The 20,002-nt window shown below is 26.0% G+C and overlaps 2 protein-coding genes across 3 annotated transcripts in view; one reads left to right on the plus strand and one right to left on the minus strand.

Moving 5' to 3' along the window:
• Nucleotides 1-20,002, minus strand: part of Pxn (Peroxidasin) — a 39,913-nt gene that overhangs the window by 11,487 nt on the left and 8,424 nt on the right. The gene's annotated exons all lie outside the window — the stretch shown is intronic.
• Nucleotides 10,837-18,858, plus strand: LOC149058773 (uncharacterized). Of its 2 annotated transcripts, XM_089221148.1 has the most exons (8): nt 10,837-11,555; nt 12,232-12,264; nt 15,128-15,402; nt 15,705-16,153; nt 16,234-16,414; nt 16,553-16,734; nt 17,193-17,355; nt 17,793-18,858. In XM_089221148.1, the coding sequence occupies exons 3-8, from the start codon at nt 15,141-15,143 to the stop codon at nt 18,263-18,265; spliced, it is 1,710 nt and encodes a 569-aa protein (XP_089077274.1). In that variant the 5' UTR covers nt 10,837-11,555; nt 12,232-12,264; nt 15,128-15,140; the 3' UTR covers nt 18,266-18,858. The 2 variants fall into 2 exon arrangements, with proteins under 2 accessions (XP_089077274.1, XP_089077273.1); XM_089221147.1 differs by lacking the exon at nt 12,232-12,264.

Below are 20,002 nucleotides of genomic sequence, written 5' to 3' on the forward strand. Positions count from 1 at the left end.
TATATAATACCTATATTATGAGCACGCGTACCTATATGTATGGGTTGGGTACCATCGAATACTGAGCAGCGTTGTGTATACAGTTTGAGTAAAAGTGTGTTTAAATACTTTGACCTTCACCTAACCTGCAGAGGGCCCAGGGGGTACTACCTTTATCTACACGAGTGTTAAAAAAAATCCAGAATTTCGCGGAATTTCAATCTTATCACCTAATGTTAATTTTCTCGTCTCGTGATTTATTTTATTTTGTTTGTGTATTATAATAACACCATAAATCGCTATTTCATTCCATCATTTGAACATACGAGATTGATAACAACGAAGAAAAACCATATTATGTAATTTCGTAAAATGATTAGTTATATTCTTATATTTTTGTTTTTTGGTATGCCTACAGATGACGGACGAACAATTTGAACAAATTATGTTAAAATATTTATTTTCCTATTTATCATACGGTTGGTTGAACATGAACTAATTAAATAATAACATACCTATTACCTAATGAACTAATAATAATTACAGTTATATTTGAATTATTTAATATAGACCTATAAAGTGTAAATTATATAAACATAAGCTTGTATATGGGTATTACTAGGTATTCTACATAGAAACGCCACTTGGCATCTGCGTATTCTCTTTCATTACAGAGACTCTGTATAGCAAATTATGGATTAAATCCTTAAAAGTTAACTTAATATATTATAGAACATAGATTTCTATAAACACCATAAGTACGATTGATAATTGATATTATATTTTATCTTAGAGTATTATGTAACAGTAACAGTGTAACGACTGATATGAAAATTTGGCTAAGTCTATAATTATAAGTAAATATCGATATATCATAATTGTATCGTTGTATAAATATAGGTTAGAATTAATTTAAATATGTTTAAAACTTTGGTAGGTATGCATATAAAACAGTAAATTATGATAAACGTAATGAAGGAAGTCTCAATTCTCTACAAATTATATAATATTTTTAATTTACAACCATTATATGTATTTTGATTAAATATCCAATTGTGTTGATATATATATATATATGTGTTAACTTCAAATTACTACAAAAAAAATTATTATTAGTTAATTTTAAATTGCTACTAGAACAACTTAAAAATAATTTTTTATTAAATATTTAAGTCTTAGTCCTTAAGTATTGTAAACGTAAGTATATACTTTTACTTTATACCTATCTGTAAAATAATTTGCCGCACGATTCCGATATGGGACTAAAACCCCGAAGAATTGCAGAATTAAAACGGTCATTAAATATATATGCACAAACTCGTACGATTACCTGTATAATAACACGAACACTGCTCATAATATATTTTATTTTTATTACGACAGTGTTTTTAATTTATATTTTAAAATTTATACGGACTACAAAACGCATCAACATAATCTTCGCACACCCCTGCCTTACGCTAAGAAGTATTTCTCTATGATATATTATATAGGTATAAGAGATGTATCTATCGTATTTTATTATTAACACACTGCACATGCATTATATATTACGTACTATAAATTTTAATTATGATTTGTTTAGGCCTCACGTGCAAAGTGTGGACTTGGGCAGTTGGGCGTTGAATATAGCGCCAAACGCAACTGCAGAAGGAGAAGTCTGAAATCACGAACGCTGATGGAAATATAGTCATCGAATTCGGACTTGCTTCTGTTATATATATATATCAGGTTTGTATAATATAATATTATTATAATTGTTTATGCATTTATTGCGACATTAAAAACATATTATTTTATTCTATAAAGTAAAATGTATACATATACAATACCTACAACAAATAACTGCTATGAGAAGAGCATGTAGATGATCCGATGTCTCGACGACGACCATTATACTCGCACGTTTTTTTAATTGCTTTTCGACATTTAGAGATTTCAAATCGTTTTTACTTTTCTGGCGATATATGTTTATGTTATACGAAAACAGGAAAATATCCATTTAAGAATGAGAGATAAAAAACGACATCGTGTATTATTAAAAGTAGTTATTTTGGTACATTATAATCCTGTGTAGGTACTTATACAAACAAAACCGTTGCCTTTACAAAGGTTCCCTCAGTCTTATGCAATGATACAAAAAATAATAATTTTTTCCCGGCTATATATCACCCATCTATCCACCTTTCAATGAAATTTACTTAAGTTCAGATCACTGGTTTTGAACAACCTATACGACAGTAGTTCGTATTAATCTTCTGTCAACCCCATAATTACAGGGTTCCTCCCCTTTTTATTTTTACTACTTTTAAAATATACAATATATTGATATGTTAAATATATCGATCTGAACTTTATTTAACTAAACTAAAGTGTACAAAAATAACTTATACAATCTGATCTCGTCGCTATCCGCTATTGCAAAAAATATAAGAAACTGACCTGAGGTGGATCATTAACGATTGCCTAACTCGCATACCAATAAATTTTGTATTTTGTATACCTACTGAGTTCTTTTAACGTGAACGAAAGCAAATCAAAAGTTACGGAAGAAAACATAAATAGTTTTATTTAATAATGTACAGCGTACAACGATTTAAATCCGAACAGTCGTTCGTGACGTTCCGTAATTACTATATTCTCGTATAAAGCAATCTTTAAAACTTAAAAATAAAACCTAAATTTGGACGAGTAGTTTTAGAGTTATTATAATGAAGTTAGTAAGTGTGTGTAATTATTGTTATAAAAATAATAGTCTTTAATCGTTATTAATTATTTTTTGCACATATATAAAATATATCTAGAATGTATTTGGTATTTTTTATTTAGTGCTTATTGTACTGAGACATAATATTAGTTTTAATATTAAAATTATAATATCTCGCATATGTTTAAAGTTTGAACATAATATTATATACCTACCATAAATCTATTATCCTTAACACGCTAAATTAATTAATAATTATTACATTACGTTTTAGAATTTAGGTATATTGTATATAGGTATTACCACAACATTAAAAAAATAATATATTTTCTCAATAATTAAATGTAAAAAAAGAGATGGAGCACTCCTCGAATTTTATGATAAATCGAAATATTTGAAAACTTGTTATCAAGTATGTTTAAAATTTTTAAAAAGCATAAGTTTAAGAATAAAATTGTAAATATAAGCAATAAGCATGCTTGGTAAATCACCCTGTATAATAGCGACAGAGGCTCGAGATCGTCAGCAGGATGTTAATTAATTTAAATGTAAATGTGTTTAAGTATTTTTATTTTTAGGTAACTGTTTAATAATACATAATTATATATTTTACCGACTGCAGCTATTTTTGCCATTCTAGATCTTTTAGAGTTTTCACAGAGGTATCAGAACATTTTATAAAAATAAAATGTGTCACTTATTTTATCTGCAGTGGTGGATCTTGCTGAATGCAACGTATAGTATATACACACATCATAATAACGCTTATTAATTGTGTAACACATTATTTTATTTTAATGTGCCTAATTTCTCCAAAAAATCGGTCAATAAATTGTATATATATATATAAATATCTTACACATAAATAACGATTCAAAGCAAGTACATGGTACATAATATTGTACACTCTTTTACAGCATCACACTTTTATTTTTAGCTTCCTTACTTCCACAGTGTCACAGCAATCTAATTATTAGATGGTTTACTATACATATCTACAATATTTAATATTATAATTAATATGAGTCTGTCAAAAGTAAAAGAGTGGCGCCACCGGTAGTAGGTACATATATAAGTGTGTACCTACCTATAGAGTGTGTGTTTATAGGTACAGAATTTCTACCGCGGGGCATAATATTATGTATTTATAATTACTTCATCTAATTATCGTCTCGAATCGTTTAACCGTAAAATATTATAATAACCACAAATTGAGATTAGAGATAAGAATAATAATGTATCGTCATGTGTGTTTTTACTCGTGGATTGAAATTTAAAAAAACAAGAATAAATAGGTACGTAAACAAATCTTTAAAAGCCACAAAAAAAAAAAAACATTACACATCAAATAACCTAACTAGTAGGTATTATGATTATGAATTATATTATATTATGTATAAGTATCAACCAATATAATATGTAAAATAAAAAGTATCTTTATTTAGATTAACAATCTACCTAACACTAACATCGTTAGTAAATATGTGAGACACAAGACAAACACGTTTTTATTCCTTCCGTGTACCTTTAGTTAAATGTAAATTATTTTCATTTAAGGTTCAGCGTAAATTAATTATCTATCCGGTTCACCGTTCTTTGCACGATGCTAAATCAGTAATCACAATGATTAATTTTATAAAATAGATGATAACTTATACTTTATACGTACTTAAGTAATATAAGCAACGTTATGTCGTCGTAGGAATAAAGGTAATTTATTGTTTTTTCTTATTTTTCATTCCTGTGTTTATTGGCTTAGGACTACCGTACGTAACTATTTCATAATATTGCATTAATATTATGATTTCACTGAAATCAATTGTAATATTTAAAAAATAAAATAAAAACTACAAGCAGAAACTAAATATTATGCGGTTCAGCAACTAAAATTTGGACAATGGTCAATGGGGTGAATTACTCGAGAATAAATATTCGGCAAAGCCCAACAAACGCCACATTCGAGATACGTACACGACGACGACATCAAAACAAGAGTTAATACCTAAACCAAAACCATAATTCCTAAATATATATATATATATTCGTGCATATTAACTGCTGGAAGAGGAAAGGACACGATCCGTTTTTGTGTACTAATTTTTTTTCCTTCACTCCGGCGCGGCGTAAAATTAAGCGATCGCCTCGGGACCCGCGCACGTGAAAAACGTATCGGAACGCGCACGTAACCGGTCGTTAATAAATTACACAGGACCCATCGAACAACGAACATCCGATCTAGAACGTTTTTACGATATATATAGAAGCAATCTAGCACTCTAATCGGCCAATATCATAAACTGTAATATTATGTAAATATACATATACATACTCGCATATGTATATGTAAATATACATATACATACTCACATATGTATATAGTGCGTATAGTCCGGCACTCTGACGCGTTGAGTAAACCCTCCAAGCTAAGATAATAATATAATTTTTCACGTACATCCGTAACGATATAATAATAATACAATAAATAACAATATAAAATTTATAATACATATATTATATTTACACGGTCTGCCGATTCTCATCCGTTGGATGTCTCATTTATCCGACGAGAGCGTGTTATGCACACATAATAATATTATGATATATGTAATACGTATACCTTTATATATGCTATATAAACGATTATAATATTAAATAATAACATACCAATATATAATATATATTTAGATAGTTCGTAAAATATATATATATATTAACTTTATACATAGAGCGTTTTCGTACTTTTAATATTATAATGAGCATGAAGTTAAACGCGCACGAGCTGTCCTGATGAAAATAACGAGTTAATAATATTGTGATTTATTGGACTATATAGGTCTCACCGCACCGACAATATTTTGGGGACTGAAAAACTTTTTGATGCCACCGCTAATCGGCTATAACTTCAGGTTATTAGAGCAATATTAGAGACAAACCACCCATCTCTAAATTCAAAATATAACGGCATTGTAATACACCAAGTTCGTGTTTTTTTTTTTTTTTGAATTGTTATTATAAAAAAAATTACAAATGTTTAAAAAAAATGTTACATATTCATAAAATTTAAACATAAGATTCATAAGAATTAAATAATTAAATATCACAAATTAGATTTAACATATAAAGTGAATGCCAAAATATAGGTAAGTGCCTATAATAAGTAACTACAATATGAGATGACCTCAAAATATAGTCTTCAACTTCCATTTTTATATCAAGTATTTAAAGTATTTTATACCTATTAAGAGGGAATATCTCACCAGTGTTTTTAAATGGGTTTAATAGTCGCTGTTCAATCCATCTCGTTTCCGTATCGTTTCATTTCCAAATCGATATCCCGTTATTAAAAACTTGACATGTCAGAAAATTACCAATTATCAGCGGGAGCTTAACATAAACGAAATATTTTTGGTAGAGATGGTTGCTCAAAGCGGCCAACAAAATTAACTTTCAGAGTTCCAGCTCCTTAGTCCAGTCATAAATGATAATATATTATAATACAGCCGGCACCGACATTACAATTTACAAGAGTAGACCTATTATACTATTAAATATTAATAGTATGTGCCGTCTAATAAAGTAATAACTATGGCGAGATTATTGTAATTAGTAATTTACAATATGTTATGCTATTATCATTATTATTATTGTTGTTGTTGTTATTATTATGATAGGTACGTATATGATGATGGTATATCGTATGATATATTATCTAACCAGTCTCGTTAGTAGTAAAATTTAATATTATTTGCCTATCCTAAACCACGATGAAATAATAGCAGGCTGATTTTTACTAATATATGTAGATACAGTCTGATTAAGGGTTTCTGGGTTTTTAGAACGATCCCGTGATTGTGTGAATGCAATTTTGAGTTTTGTGAAATTAAAAACTGAATTGGTACTTAGATACTAAAGATACAGTAGATAAAGTTAATTATTTTATAAAAAATTTTTAAATTGTTTTTACAACGAAATACAATATACATGTATTCCTAGGGATAAATTTTGGTCAAATTTGACTCTCAAAATTCCTGTTTTGACCATTAATTAATACGTCACGCAAGTTTATAGACAATTGACACACATAGTGGCAATAAGTGCTACTAATCGTGAGATATATCAAAATAGTGTTTTGGGAGAACGAATTATTGCCATGTATTTATAATTTAGTATTAAAAAATTGTGTTTAATATTAAATAATAAGATGGCTATCGCGTGTGTCCTTAAAGATTCCATATACTTCAAACGCAGAATAGGTGTTCAATAAAATTGCAATCGTGTACATGTGGTATGATTCTCAATATTTGAAGCTCACAACCCTGAAGCACTATATGAGTATAAAAATATTTATATAATATATAGAATGCACAGTTCTAAAAATGCGTACAATAATCAATGTGGACCGATCTAGCCGCTTGCACGAAAGATCATATTAACACGTGTTGCTGCAACGTCCTGGAACAGCGACAATGGGCACTGGCTGATTATTATTAATAGATTCGGTTTTCAGCCTAGCTATTTAACACCAACCAATTTTTGTGTGCCTCGGCGGCTATCGCCATTTTGCAGCGAAACGAAAAAGTATATGATATTCATATTATTCAGAGCCTTGCATGGTAAGGGTCATCGGTATTATTTGAGTGGTTATTATCAATCATTATATTGTATATTTTATACATGCGAATTAATGATCGATCATTCGATGATATTATGAGAAGGACGAGATTCAGAAAGAAGATTTATGAATGTTTTAACCGAAATGAGTGGAATTATAAATAAGTAAATAACTATATAGATATGCTACATTCAATGATTGTTGATTAACCCGTACCTATATTAACCAAAGATATATGCATTATATATTGTTAATTTTTAGTTATAAGAGGGTGCAAAAGTGGAAAACTATGGCATAAATACATATTTTATGCCTTCCAAGAATATGGCTTAGTGGATAAGTTTATAAAAAACAACTAATCAAACTATACTTACCTATCTGTAACGTTTACATATTGTAATTTTTATAAAATTCTATGATTCAAAAGTGGATATGAATGGCCAAAATAAAATTAGACTTATAGTATATGTTCATTGTTCACTGGTTACTAAGGTTACTATATATTATTATTGTGATAGCTTCTACAATTTTACACGACTCAGGCCTCTAGTATACATAAAATATAAAATAATTTTTCAAGTTATATAACGAACATAATTTGGAAAGATTATATAAATTAATAAAAAAAAAATTATATTTCTAAACTATTAATTCATTAATTTTTTATCATTTGACGTGTATATTATTAAACATGTTATGTTTTACGATACAAGAATATATTTCAAAATTACCAAAATTAAAGTATCCGACGGTTAAAAATTTTACAGATAAGTAATTCCTATAGATACATATATTATATACTACTATAGCTAACTAATACTATAACTATACTAATTACTCGCTCTACCAAATGTTTTTGGTGTTTATGATCAATCTGACCAAATTAGAACCTGTATATAGGGTCATATACTAAGTTTATATTATATTATATTATTTATATTATGGGTCCTATTATAGGAAATATGTTTAAAATTTGTAATAAAAAAAATAAAGACCTATTTTGAATTTTAAAATATTGTTTTATAATAAATTACTAAAAATTTTAGTAAGTTTATAATATATTGGTCAATACAAATGGGTCTCCGTGTACCGTGTTTATAATTTCCCGGGCTGAATTTTGATCCCAATCCGTCTCTGGTCGTATAGTTCAAAAATATAAAAAAATTCAGAATTCAACGGTACCTACCAGTTGAGTAGCATGGGTATAGATGCGTTAAAGAATCATAATATTCGTTATCGACTTATCGTCACGTTTATACTCATACCTATGAATATAATATAAAATATGTTGTTTATTTATTACACATCTAATACCTATTACCTATTTTTTGGTTTTGGCAGAACAGTTTATAACTTCATCGATCACGATCAACTATGACGAGTATGTATAATTATTATTGTTATAAGAATCGTACTCGAAGATTTATTGACGCATATTATATTTATTGTACCTATTTTATCGAAACGCCGTAAAATATATTGCAACGATTAACAAAACCAACCGGTTTTTTGTTGTTGTAAAATCTTGATCCAAAATCGTAAAAAAAAATATATCATATGTATTATATATTTTATGAAATCGAAATGACGAGATTCGTGTTGTGTCTCGCCTGCCGAGTTTTCAACTGTTATATTTTATATTTATATATGTATTATATTATATGAGATATTGAGATACCTACCTATAATAGCATTATAGCATTATAGTAAAATACGATCGTACTCAGAAAGCTCTATATACTAAGTTTGAAGAACACTTGAAATATACATATAAAATATAAATTATTATTATACTGTATCCTAAAACTATACATATATACAGCACATTATTATACAGCATCGGCGTACAACATTTGCACGACAAGCTATTCATTTCCGTATTATATGCTTTGGTGGTTAGCATAGGCGTGCGCAAACTTTTTCCAGAGGAGGGACCCAAACTAAAAAGATCTGAACCAATGACCTGCAAAGATTCTTGTACAAATGACTACTATATACTATAGCTAAAAATTAAATTGTAAATTTTATAAAATACCTATGTATTTATTTAATTCAACATGCAAATATAAAAGTCATCAGTAGGTATAGTATAGTCAGTATAAATATCAGATATCTAAGCATTTATTAAAGAAAAAGCCAGAGGCCGCAGGATAGGAGGCTACCATTGAATTGGCTCCCAATTTTGGGTAAATATAAATTCGATCCTTGAATTGGCTCCTGAAAAATGTATATTTAAATTGGCTCCTTAAATTGTTAAATATTATTTTTTAACCAGGGATTCTCATATGATAGGCGTTTACTTTTAGGATGTAAAATCCAAATATATGCAACTTTTTATATATATTATATAGTACTCAATCTGATACAAAAATTATTATAAGTATAGACCCCGAAAAATAGTCTAATATAATATTTTTGTTTAACTTATTGATTTTTATGTATACATTTTATAATGACGCACTTTGCTAAAATACAGTCTGTTTTTTTAATTTTTAATTTATATAATATACATAAATTTTATAATGACGCACTTTGGTAAAATATTTTCTGTTTTTTTACATTTTTTAATATAATTTTGTGTAACGAATTACGAATTATACGTACTTTAAATTACTAACATATTGGCAATTAATACATTTTAAAAAAAAAAACGGTAGGGAGCTAATTCAACAGTAAATTCTTGGGAGCCAATTCAAAGGTACTTAGTAAGGGTAAAATATTGACTACCTGTATTGGGGAGCCAATTCAATTGCTCCGGGATAGGAAACGGCTTAACCCGGGAGGGGTTAGAAAGGCTGCGCGCAGATCACGTCAAATGAGGAATCCAACGCATTGTCGCATCGAAGAATTACCAATATAATATTATGTATATTTAAATTTTTATTTCAAATTGTAAAATTTAGTTATCCTATAATACAATAAATATATACATATAAGATATAATCAAAACCTAAAAAAATAAACAAACCAGAGATTTATCAACAACCACTGGTTTATATTTTTACACTGAACGAAAATTCATTAGTAAATTCAATAATGATTATTTATCATTTATTAATAAATACTGCTATGTTAAAATAATAATTATTTTTTTAGTCTGAAAAATATATTATTGAGTTAAGAAAGTTCATAGGTAAAATCAACAAATTTTATCGGTATAATTAATAATATACCCAAACATTAATTTAAGAAAGAAATACATTGAATTAATAAATAGTTTATTAAATTTATAAAAACGCATTTTTAAATCAACATTGGTTTTTGTTAATTTTATACAACGGATTTAATAAATTTAATCATTATTAAATTCATAAAAATCACAAAATGTATTTATCGAAATAACCATACTAATATTTAATATAACAATATTATTGTTAAATTCAACACAATATTATTAAATATAAATCCTATCATATATTTTGATATCCGTACTTTTGTAGCTAATATATTTTTTATTTACTGTTATATTATGATAAACATGAAATTTAGACGTGTGGTACAGCTTATTGTTTTTAATTAATATTTTAATTAATATTCAAAGTGATTGGTGAAATACAGAATCATATATTAAAGTTACTCATTATGAGGGACTATCAAACTTCAAAAGGTAAAGTATAGGTAACTATAGCCTATAGGTAAGTATAATAATTTATCAATATTTTTTTGTATTTTTCGTAACAGGTAAATATATCTTGTGCAAGTTGTAAGCATACAACTTTTGTTGTATTATGTTAATATCTATATATTATTATTACATATTTATTAAATAATTTGATATTTATAACCACCTTTTGCTTCTAGGTACTAAATTTCTTGGTTTGAGCCTTCCACTAAACGAATAAACTAATTAAATGATTATATAAATCATAATGATTTCCTATAAAAGATTATTTTCCATACCTTGCTGGTACCTAATACCTATATTAGGTATATGGATAATATTATCAAGCATTATCGGGAATGATCATAAATTATACTTGGAATCCAAGTGTAACAATCGAGCATTGTGTATTTCATGTGATTATTATACGTATCTATATTATGACTATTTTTCCATATTTTCAATTTTGAACACTTTTCTACTTGATTTTGACGAAGAATCATCTCTCCTCAATTTCTGCAGAGTTTTTACTGTTTCATCGTTTTAAATCGTGGTATTGTGTACTTACTTTTCTATAACATAACTGTTGTCTGTTTATTAACTAAACTTATTTCATTTGTGAATAAATTGTTTTACCTATTGGCTGCTTGTAATTTGTAAGTACCTACTTATGTAATTATATATGTTTCAAAATTTAGCCTTTATCCCAGTGATGTACCCAGCATAGGCGCAATTAGGGGGGCTTGAGCGTGTTTAGACCCCAGTTTTATCCATAGACCCCTGCTAGTTTCTAAATTTTTTTACTATAAGATATTAATTATCAGGGTTTGTAGTGCTGATACAATCTTAGCCCACTCCCACAAAAAAATTGTCCACGTTGCGACTATGCCATTCATGGACGTGGACCCCCCTTCCCTTGATTAATATATTTATTTATTTTTATTTATGATACTTTTAAGGTTTCCTAACATTGTTATCTAAATTTACAATAATATATAGGTAGTAGTGGTAGTACATATTTTTGACATTAGGAATAATTGACATTAATAATATAAATTAAATAATGGTTTTAATGGTTTATATAAGATACAATAACATTCCTAATAAATAATTTAATAATATAATGACTTATATATAGGTAGTAGGTTTCAGTATTCTAGAATTAGGTACCTACCTATTTTGCAGATACAGAATATAACTATCCAACATTATTTTTAGTACCTATCTATATTATTTTTTCAATACAAAAGCTATTTGATCAATTTACTTATTTTGTGTAAATAATTAAAAAAATTTGAATGAATAAATAATTCTTATTTTGATTTCTGTTAGGAGAATGGACTAACACAGTTACATCAAATACAAGTAATCAATATTCTGCCGTACTTATTATGCTTTCAAAACTAAGCTAAATTAATTTTAATCTTAATTATAAATTAATACACTTAAAAAAATTAATTATTAGATAGGTACATTATTAACATTTTTATATTATTAAAGTTATAAAATGATTTGTTTTATTTGTAAGCAAACATTTTCTGAATTACAAGCATTGGTAGTTCATTACAAATGTATACATCTACTGAAATCATCCAGCACATATCAATGTATAGAACAGCAATGCACACAAATATTTCCCAACTTAAGTAGTTTTAAAAAACATCTGGCCAGAAAACATAGTATAGCTTCACATAAACCTTCTAATTCCAATATGTTATATTTAAATAATGCTCATAATGATGATTTTCAAATACATGATGATAATAATATTATAATCAACAATTTAACACAAATTCATGAAACGTGTGATGAAGTTTTCAACAAAAATCAGTCTTTACCTCAAGAAAATCATAATTCTTTTGATCTAATTACAGCTATTAATCGTATTCATACTTCTGCTGTACATTTTACAATATCCTTATTAAGTAACAATAATTTTTCTAGAAAAGACTCATTTAATATCCAAAGAGAAATTGAAAAAATTTTAATACAACCAATAATTGATTTACTAAATAGTTTCACAAAAGACAAAATAAAAGATCCATTAATATTATCATCATTTCATCAAATTACACAAGCATTATCTAATCCATTTGAGTTTTGTAATACAGAATATAATTTAAATAAATGGTTAAGTGATAATAACATGTTTCATCAAATTCAACAGTTTACTATAAATGAAGAAATTAACTTGGTATCTGTTTCTGGTGAAACAGTTTATAATGATAATAATATTAAAGGAATTATTTTACCTTTACAATTTCAATTTCAAACGTTTTTTGAATCCAATAACAATTTAAATAAAACCCTAACACGTTATTCAGATTTAATGAATGACAAAAATGCGTCACTAAGAAATTTTGTCCAAGGTAGCTTATGGAAAGATAAAATTGCCCAGTACCAAAATAAGATAGTAGTGCCATATTTTATGTATATTGATGATTTTGAGTTAAACAACCCTTTAGGATCTCATGCATCGTTCCATTCCCTTTCTGCAATTTATTATAGCTTCCCTTTAAGTGACCAATCACAACTTTCTAATATACATTTAGCAGCATTAATAAAAACAGTAGATATGAAAGATTTTGGTAATGATTTATGCCTTAAAAAATTAATCCAAGAATTAAATATTTTAGAGACAAATGGTATTTATATTAATACACAAGATGGCTTCAAAGAAGTACATTTTATTTTAGGTTTATTTCTTGGAGACAATTTAGCTTTAAATAGTGTTAGTGAATTTAGTAAATCTTTTTCGGCGAATTTCTTTTGTAGATTTTGTAAAGCACATAAATCTAAAACTCACAAATTATGCGAAGAAGATAGTATATTACTTCGTAACCATACAAACTATTTAGAAGACATAGATAAAAATGATTTTAAAGAAACAGGAATTTATAAAAATTCTATATTAAACAATATTTCATCTTTCCATGTTGTAAAAAACTATAGTATAGATATTATGCATGACATTTTTGAGGGGATTTGCCATTACAATATGTGTCATATTATAAACTATTATATAGGAGTGGCAAACTTTTTTACATTAGATGTTCTAAATTTTAGAAAACAACATTTTAATTATGGCTGTATTGAATTTGGTAATATTTCTCCACCTATTCAAATGTCTCATCTTAAGAAGTTTCATTTAAAAATGTCAGCTCGAGAGATGATGACTTTTGTATATTATTTTAGTTTAATGGTTGGAGACTTAGTACCCGAGGATGATGAAGTATGGAAATTTTTTTTAATTTTTTTGGAAATAATAGAAATATTACTCTCTGGCCAGTTTACACAAAGTTTAGTTTTTCATTTAAAAAAATTGATTAAGAAACATCACTCAGACTATATTATATTATTTCAGGACACGTTAAAACCTAAACACCACCTTTTGATTCATTATCCAATGATAATTTTAAACTCTGGACCTCCTAGGAATTTTTGGTGCTTTAGATATGAAGCTAAACATAAAGAAATGAAAATATATGCACATGCAATAACTTCTAGAAAGAATATTTCCCTAACACTGGCCAAAAAATTTCAATATAAATTTATAAACAACATATTATTAAACTCTTTTGGTAACATTGATTATGAAGTTAAATCAAAACATAAAATAAAAAGTAAAAATAATGAATTAATTCAAAGAAATTTAGGTTTGTCATTAGATGAATTTGATTGTTATTCCCAAATAAAATTAAAAGGTACAACTTACAAAGTAGGTTATTTTGTAACCAAGTTTATGGATGAACTTTATTTATTTGAAATTTTAGATATTTTGTTCATTAAAAAAAACTGTAGCATTAAATTTATTGTCAGTCAACTTCAAATACATAACTACAATTCACATTTAAGAGCATATCACATTGATAATAATGATATTAATTTAAAAAATATTTTGATCCCAGATGACTGTAGTGGACCACCAATTAATATAAATATAACGTATAATGGCAATTCAATGATCCGATTAAAAGAATATTATTAATTAATAATATAATTATGTATATTAATAATTTATTTTGTAAATATTAAAAAAAAAAAATGTTTAATTCTTATTGTTATAGTTGCTGTATATAGTGTATGTAACTAATTATTATTATATTTTCTTATTTTAGAAAATAAGTATCTACTGTGTTGTTTTAAGATTCATAATTAACCCTTTAATTACCTTCTGTATAAATATTTAATAATATTAGCTGAATTAAATTTGTAATATAAATTATAGCATTTATTCAAAAATGGATGGCAACAGTTATGAAAATAATTTTTTAAACAATAGTCTATTTAATGTGGATGATGAATCATTAACCAGTCAAAAATCTTTTACTAATTTACAATCAAGTAGCTATCATAATACATTTCATCCCTCGCAACACAACTTGTTTGATGATTACAACAGTAATGTGCCTGCAATTGAAATGCCAAACAACGATGAAAATGCTCAATTAAAACAACTTTTAACAGAATGGAAATTGCAAACTGTGTACCAAACATGTTTAGGTAAGCATAACTAGAATCAAATATTTTGTTAAATTGTATTAAATTTAATTCATTAAAAAAAAAATAACTAATTATACCAACTATATGAGGTATAGGGCTTACTAATTTTATATTAAATATTGAAAAAAAAAAACAATATAATATATTTGAAATATTTCACTTAAATATGAAATCATAAAAATTAACTACAAATTTCATATTTTATTTTTTTATACAGGAATTATTTTAGAGACTAGTTTTTACATTTGTAATTAAGTATTTTTAGTTTCTTTTTTTAATTAATGTTACAATTTTGTTTTCAGATCAACAAATAGATATGGAAGCATTACAATACATAAAAGAGAACCACATAGCTATACTACTAATGAACTTTTCTCTTGGAATTCGTATTAAATTTGAGCATTATGTTGAACAGTACAAAATAAGCTTAAATAAAAATGATAAATCAAAGTTAAATTCTCATCTTAGTACAAATGCAAATCAATCTATGTCAAATTCGATTTTACCTGGGATAGTAGATGCTAAAAAAATTAATGAGCCATTTCAACTCGACAAGATATTATTAAATAATTCACAGGGTTCTTTGATATTAGATTACTACAAGACAAATTTGGTCTTAAATGAAAGTTGTCGTAATCTATTGGTTGAAATGATTATTAACAATTTAATAACTAATCAAACAAATATGACAATAAAACTTGCAAACCATATAGCTGATGTTATTGTTGCAGCTTTTCAATCCGAAATAAAAGTAAGTATTAACCCTAATAACATAATTTGAAATAAATGTTTAAAAATACAAAAACAATTATAAAATGGTTCAATTTTCAGGATGTGTATTTTGTTAAGGATAGTATCAATAAATGTCCTAAAGGAAAATTATATTCTAAGTACTTTAATACAATGCGTTGTATGAAACAAAATGGCTTAATATCAACTACACAAAAAGATTCAAGCAGCATTCCAAACAAAAAGTTGACTCGTACAATGGATAACTTACAAACAACATTAGGTACTGTCATAATTATCTAAAATCTGGTCAATACTATTAAATTAATATAATTATAATTTTTAGTATCTCTTGGTTTTGATATATTAAAAAACAATAATATTTATTATTTAACGTATTGACTATTTATATTTTTTTTAGAAATTGAAACAGAATCCGAAAATTTAATTACATATTTATCAGATCAACAAATGACATGGCCAGAGATTGAAACCATTTGGAAAAATACTGTAAATTGTAGGCTACAGTATATTAAAGAAAATAATACTGCAGCAATATTCAATAAATGGCAACACTACACAAAACCAATGGGTTATAAGCTTGTAAGTTCATGTTTGAAATACAATTATGAATTTAAACTAATTCAAATCAATACAATAAAAACAACCAACACAAAAAAATTAAATACATACAATTTTTTTGATTACAACTCTGAAATATTTTATTGATACAATATCTGAAATTAAACTATAATAATATAAGTATCTATATTGGATTTATTAAATTAATTACAACTAAAATTTACTTAATAGTCATAAAACAGTAGTTGAAATATAAATGCTAAATAGCAGCCTTCTCTTATTATTTTATTATTAATAATAATTAGTAAAATAACTTAAGTAACTTAACACCAAAACAATTTGGGTATTTTAATTTTGTTATAAGGTTTTAGATAATAATATAATATTAGTAGGTTATATAGATACAGGCACTAAAGTACCAACTGAATAATAATATTTAACTAAAAATGACTAATAAAAATTGTTGTTTTACATTTTAGATAGATATTGACTTTCGCAAAATGTATAATAAAAGCAGTTGTTTTATATTAAAATTTGAAGAAGTGTCTTCAAAACTTATTAAAATATTGGATGAACGGGTTAAAGATAGTGGAAGCAGAATCATTTTAGAGAAATTGAAAGCTACACCAGATTTAACTAATGGTAAGGTTAAAAAATATTTAGTTTATTTTATTGGTGTACAACTACAAATTTAAATATTCAGTCACGTTCAGGCACTTCACACTTATTGTAACAAACATCATGATATATACTTAATGATATATTGAGATGCTTGTTAAATTATTATGGTCTGTGTAAATGATTGTGCTTATACAAATTCACAATATTATGAAAGGGGATTTTTAAATAGAACTTCTACAATATATAGTAAAAACAAGAGACTTCATAATTTAGTATCTAATCGATACTAAATAAGAGATAAGATTTTAAAATTATATAATAAATATCTAGGTACCTATTAATACTGGGAGCTGCATACTATGGTATTAGTATTATTCACTGAAGTCAGCATTTTGAATACTAAATTACATATACTATTCAGCTCAGTTTTAACCATTTATAAATTACTGTAATTTCAGATTCAAAATACCTCATAATTATGTACTTGTTACACAGTGTACTAATTCCTTCATCAAGGAAAGTAACGAAAGATGAAAACGGAAAAAAATCGATCATAAAATATGGAATCAAAGATTCACAAAACTCAGTACTTAAAATTTGTGAAACAACATTAGAGATGGAAACACTTCTAAAAAACATGGTACAGAAAGAGGGCCCTATACAACCATGTATATTAATTGTTGGTTCATTATTTGAGCCTAAACAAATAATGATATATTTTGATACAATCAAATACATGGCCTTTACAATTTTAAAAGCATTTGATGTGTGCTTCAAAATATTTCACGTTTTTAATGTTGAATATCCACGCGAATCAGAGGATATGTGGTTATTTCTACAAACTTTTTTTTATAATATTAATACCAAGTATGACAAGTCATGTGCCTTGATAAAACAAATTTCTTCAGAAATTAAAGGTTCTAGGGCATAACCCATTCATTATTATTTAACTATTTTCTTTCAACTTATTTTCTATATTATCTTTTATATAGTATAATTTATAATTTTCAAAACTTATTCATTTTTAATGGTATTTACTATTTACATATACTTAATTATTTTTCTAATGAAGTTAGTGTTATAATTTATGAGTTAAAGGTAATTTGCTTTTGTATAATATTATAATATAATACTTTATAATGTTTAATTAAATACTAACAAGTAGCTGTTAGTTTTTCAACATATATTTATTTTGTTATAATTATTTAATGTATTATTAGACATTATACATTTTCTATTTTCAAATAACTACAGATACCTTCGTTTAATTTGTATATAATTATTTAAATTACCTATTTAAAATGCGTCCCCCACATCTATAACAAAGTAATACCTACATCCTAAATAGGTAGATTGATCTAATATTGTATTGTATAACAATTATATTTACCTATCTACAGATTTAAATTTTTTATGTATGCATCTTTAATTGTATTTATACATTTAAAATAAACTGTATATCTATTATGATTATTATTTTTATAAATAAATCTGCGATTATGTAAATTATTAATAAACAAATTCATTAAAATATAATAAACTTGGTTATTTTTTTCACTATAGATCATAATGTGATATAGAAAAATTGTAAGTATATATGGTTAGTGGGTTGTGGGATATATATGATTACCTACATGAATTTTGGTACCTATCTATGAAGTATTGATTTAAATAAATATGCAATCAATCAGGTATTTTTTTTAATCCATTAAAACAATTTAAAAATTAGTTGATTGTTTATTAAATTGATAATATTTACATTTCTTAAATCATAAACATTTTATTGATTCAGTCATTTAATATTATTAAACTAAATATATTTTAATTAAATTTAATAATAACCATTTTGTAAAAATAATTTAGTTTTTGTAAGTCCAACAATATTTATGCATTAAATTAATAATGTATTTTATAAAATTAACAAAATTACAAGTTATTTTAACAAAATTTTGATCAACGTACCATGTAAATATTAGTTATAATAAAAAAAAAAATTATTAAATCAAATAATTTGTGAATTCTTATTTTAACAAATATCTAATCTTAATATCAATAATCATTTTGTTGACCCAATATTAACAATGATATTATTAATTTAATCTATATTTGTGTTAAAATTACCGGTATATTTTGTTCAGTGTATAGTTTTACACCAAACCTAGTGTGATTTTTTATAAAAACCACATTTAACATTATGTTATTTGATTATCTCAAAATTGAGACTTTTTTTTTTAAATTTAATTTAAGAATGCTAGTTTTGTAGAGAGTGGAAGCGATCGCGATAGGCTCTATACCCTTTTAAGGGCATAATATTATGTTTTTGCGTTTATAACTTTTAAAAAAAAATATAAATAGGAAAAACAATTACACTACAGTATTAAATACACATGTCACATTTATACATAAAATAGGTCAATGACGCAACCACCCCAGAGGGGAGAAGTACCCCTATTTGGATAGTATTACTAGAACACATATAATTATTTGTGATTTTTTTTCTTTAGTTATGATCTATTTATGTTTAGACAAGTATGGGGAAGACGGTTGGCATTTTTAAAATTACATTACTTTAATAAGTTATTATGATATCAATAATACATTCAAAACGCGGACCACTCAATAGAGGAAGTGAACCGGCGCTTATCTTTCTAAATACATAAAACCAAAA

The sequence above is a fragment of the Diuraphis noxia genome, unplaced genomic scaffold (genome assembly GCF_037042655.1).
Source record: "Diuraphis noxia isolate RWA-SAM2 unplaced genomic scaffold, SU_Dnox_SAM2 contig0002, whole genome shotgun sequence".
In the NCBI taxonomy this organism is placed as follows: domain Eukaryota; kingdom Metazoa; phylum Arthropoda; class Insecta; order Hemiptera; family Aphididae; genus Diuraphis; species Diuraphis noxia.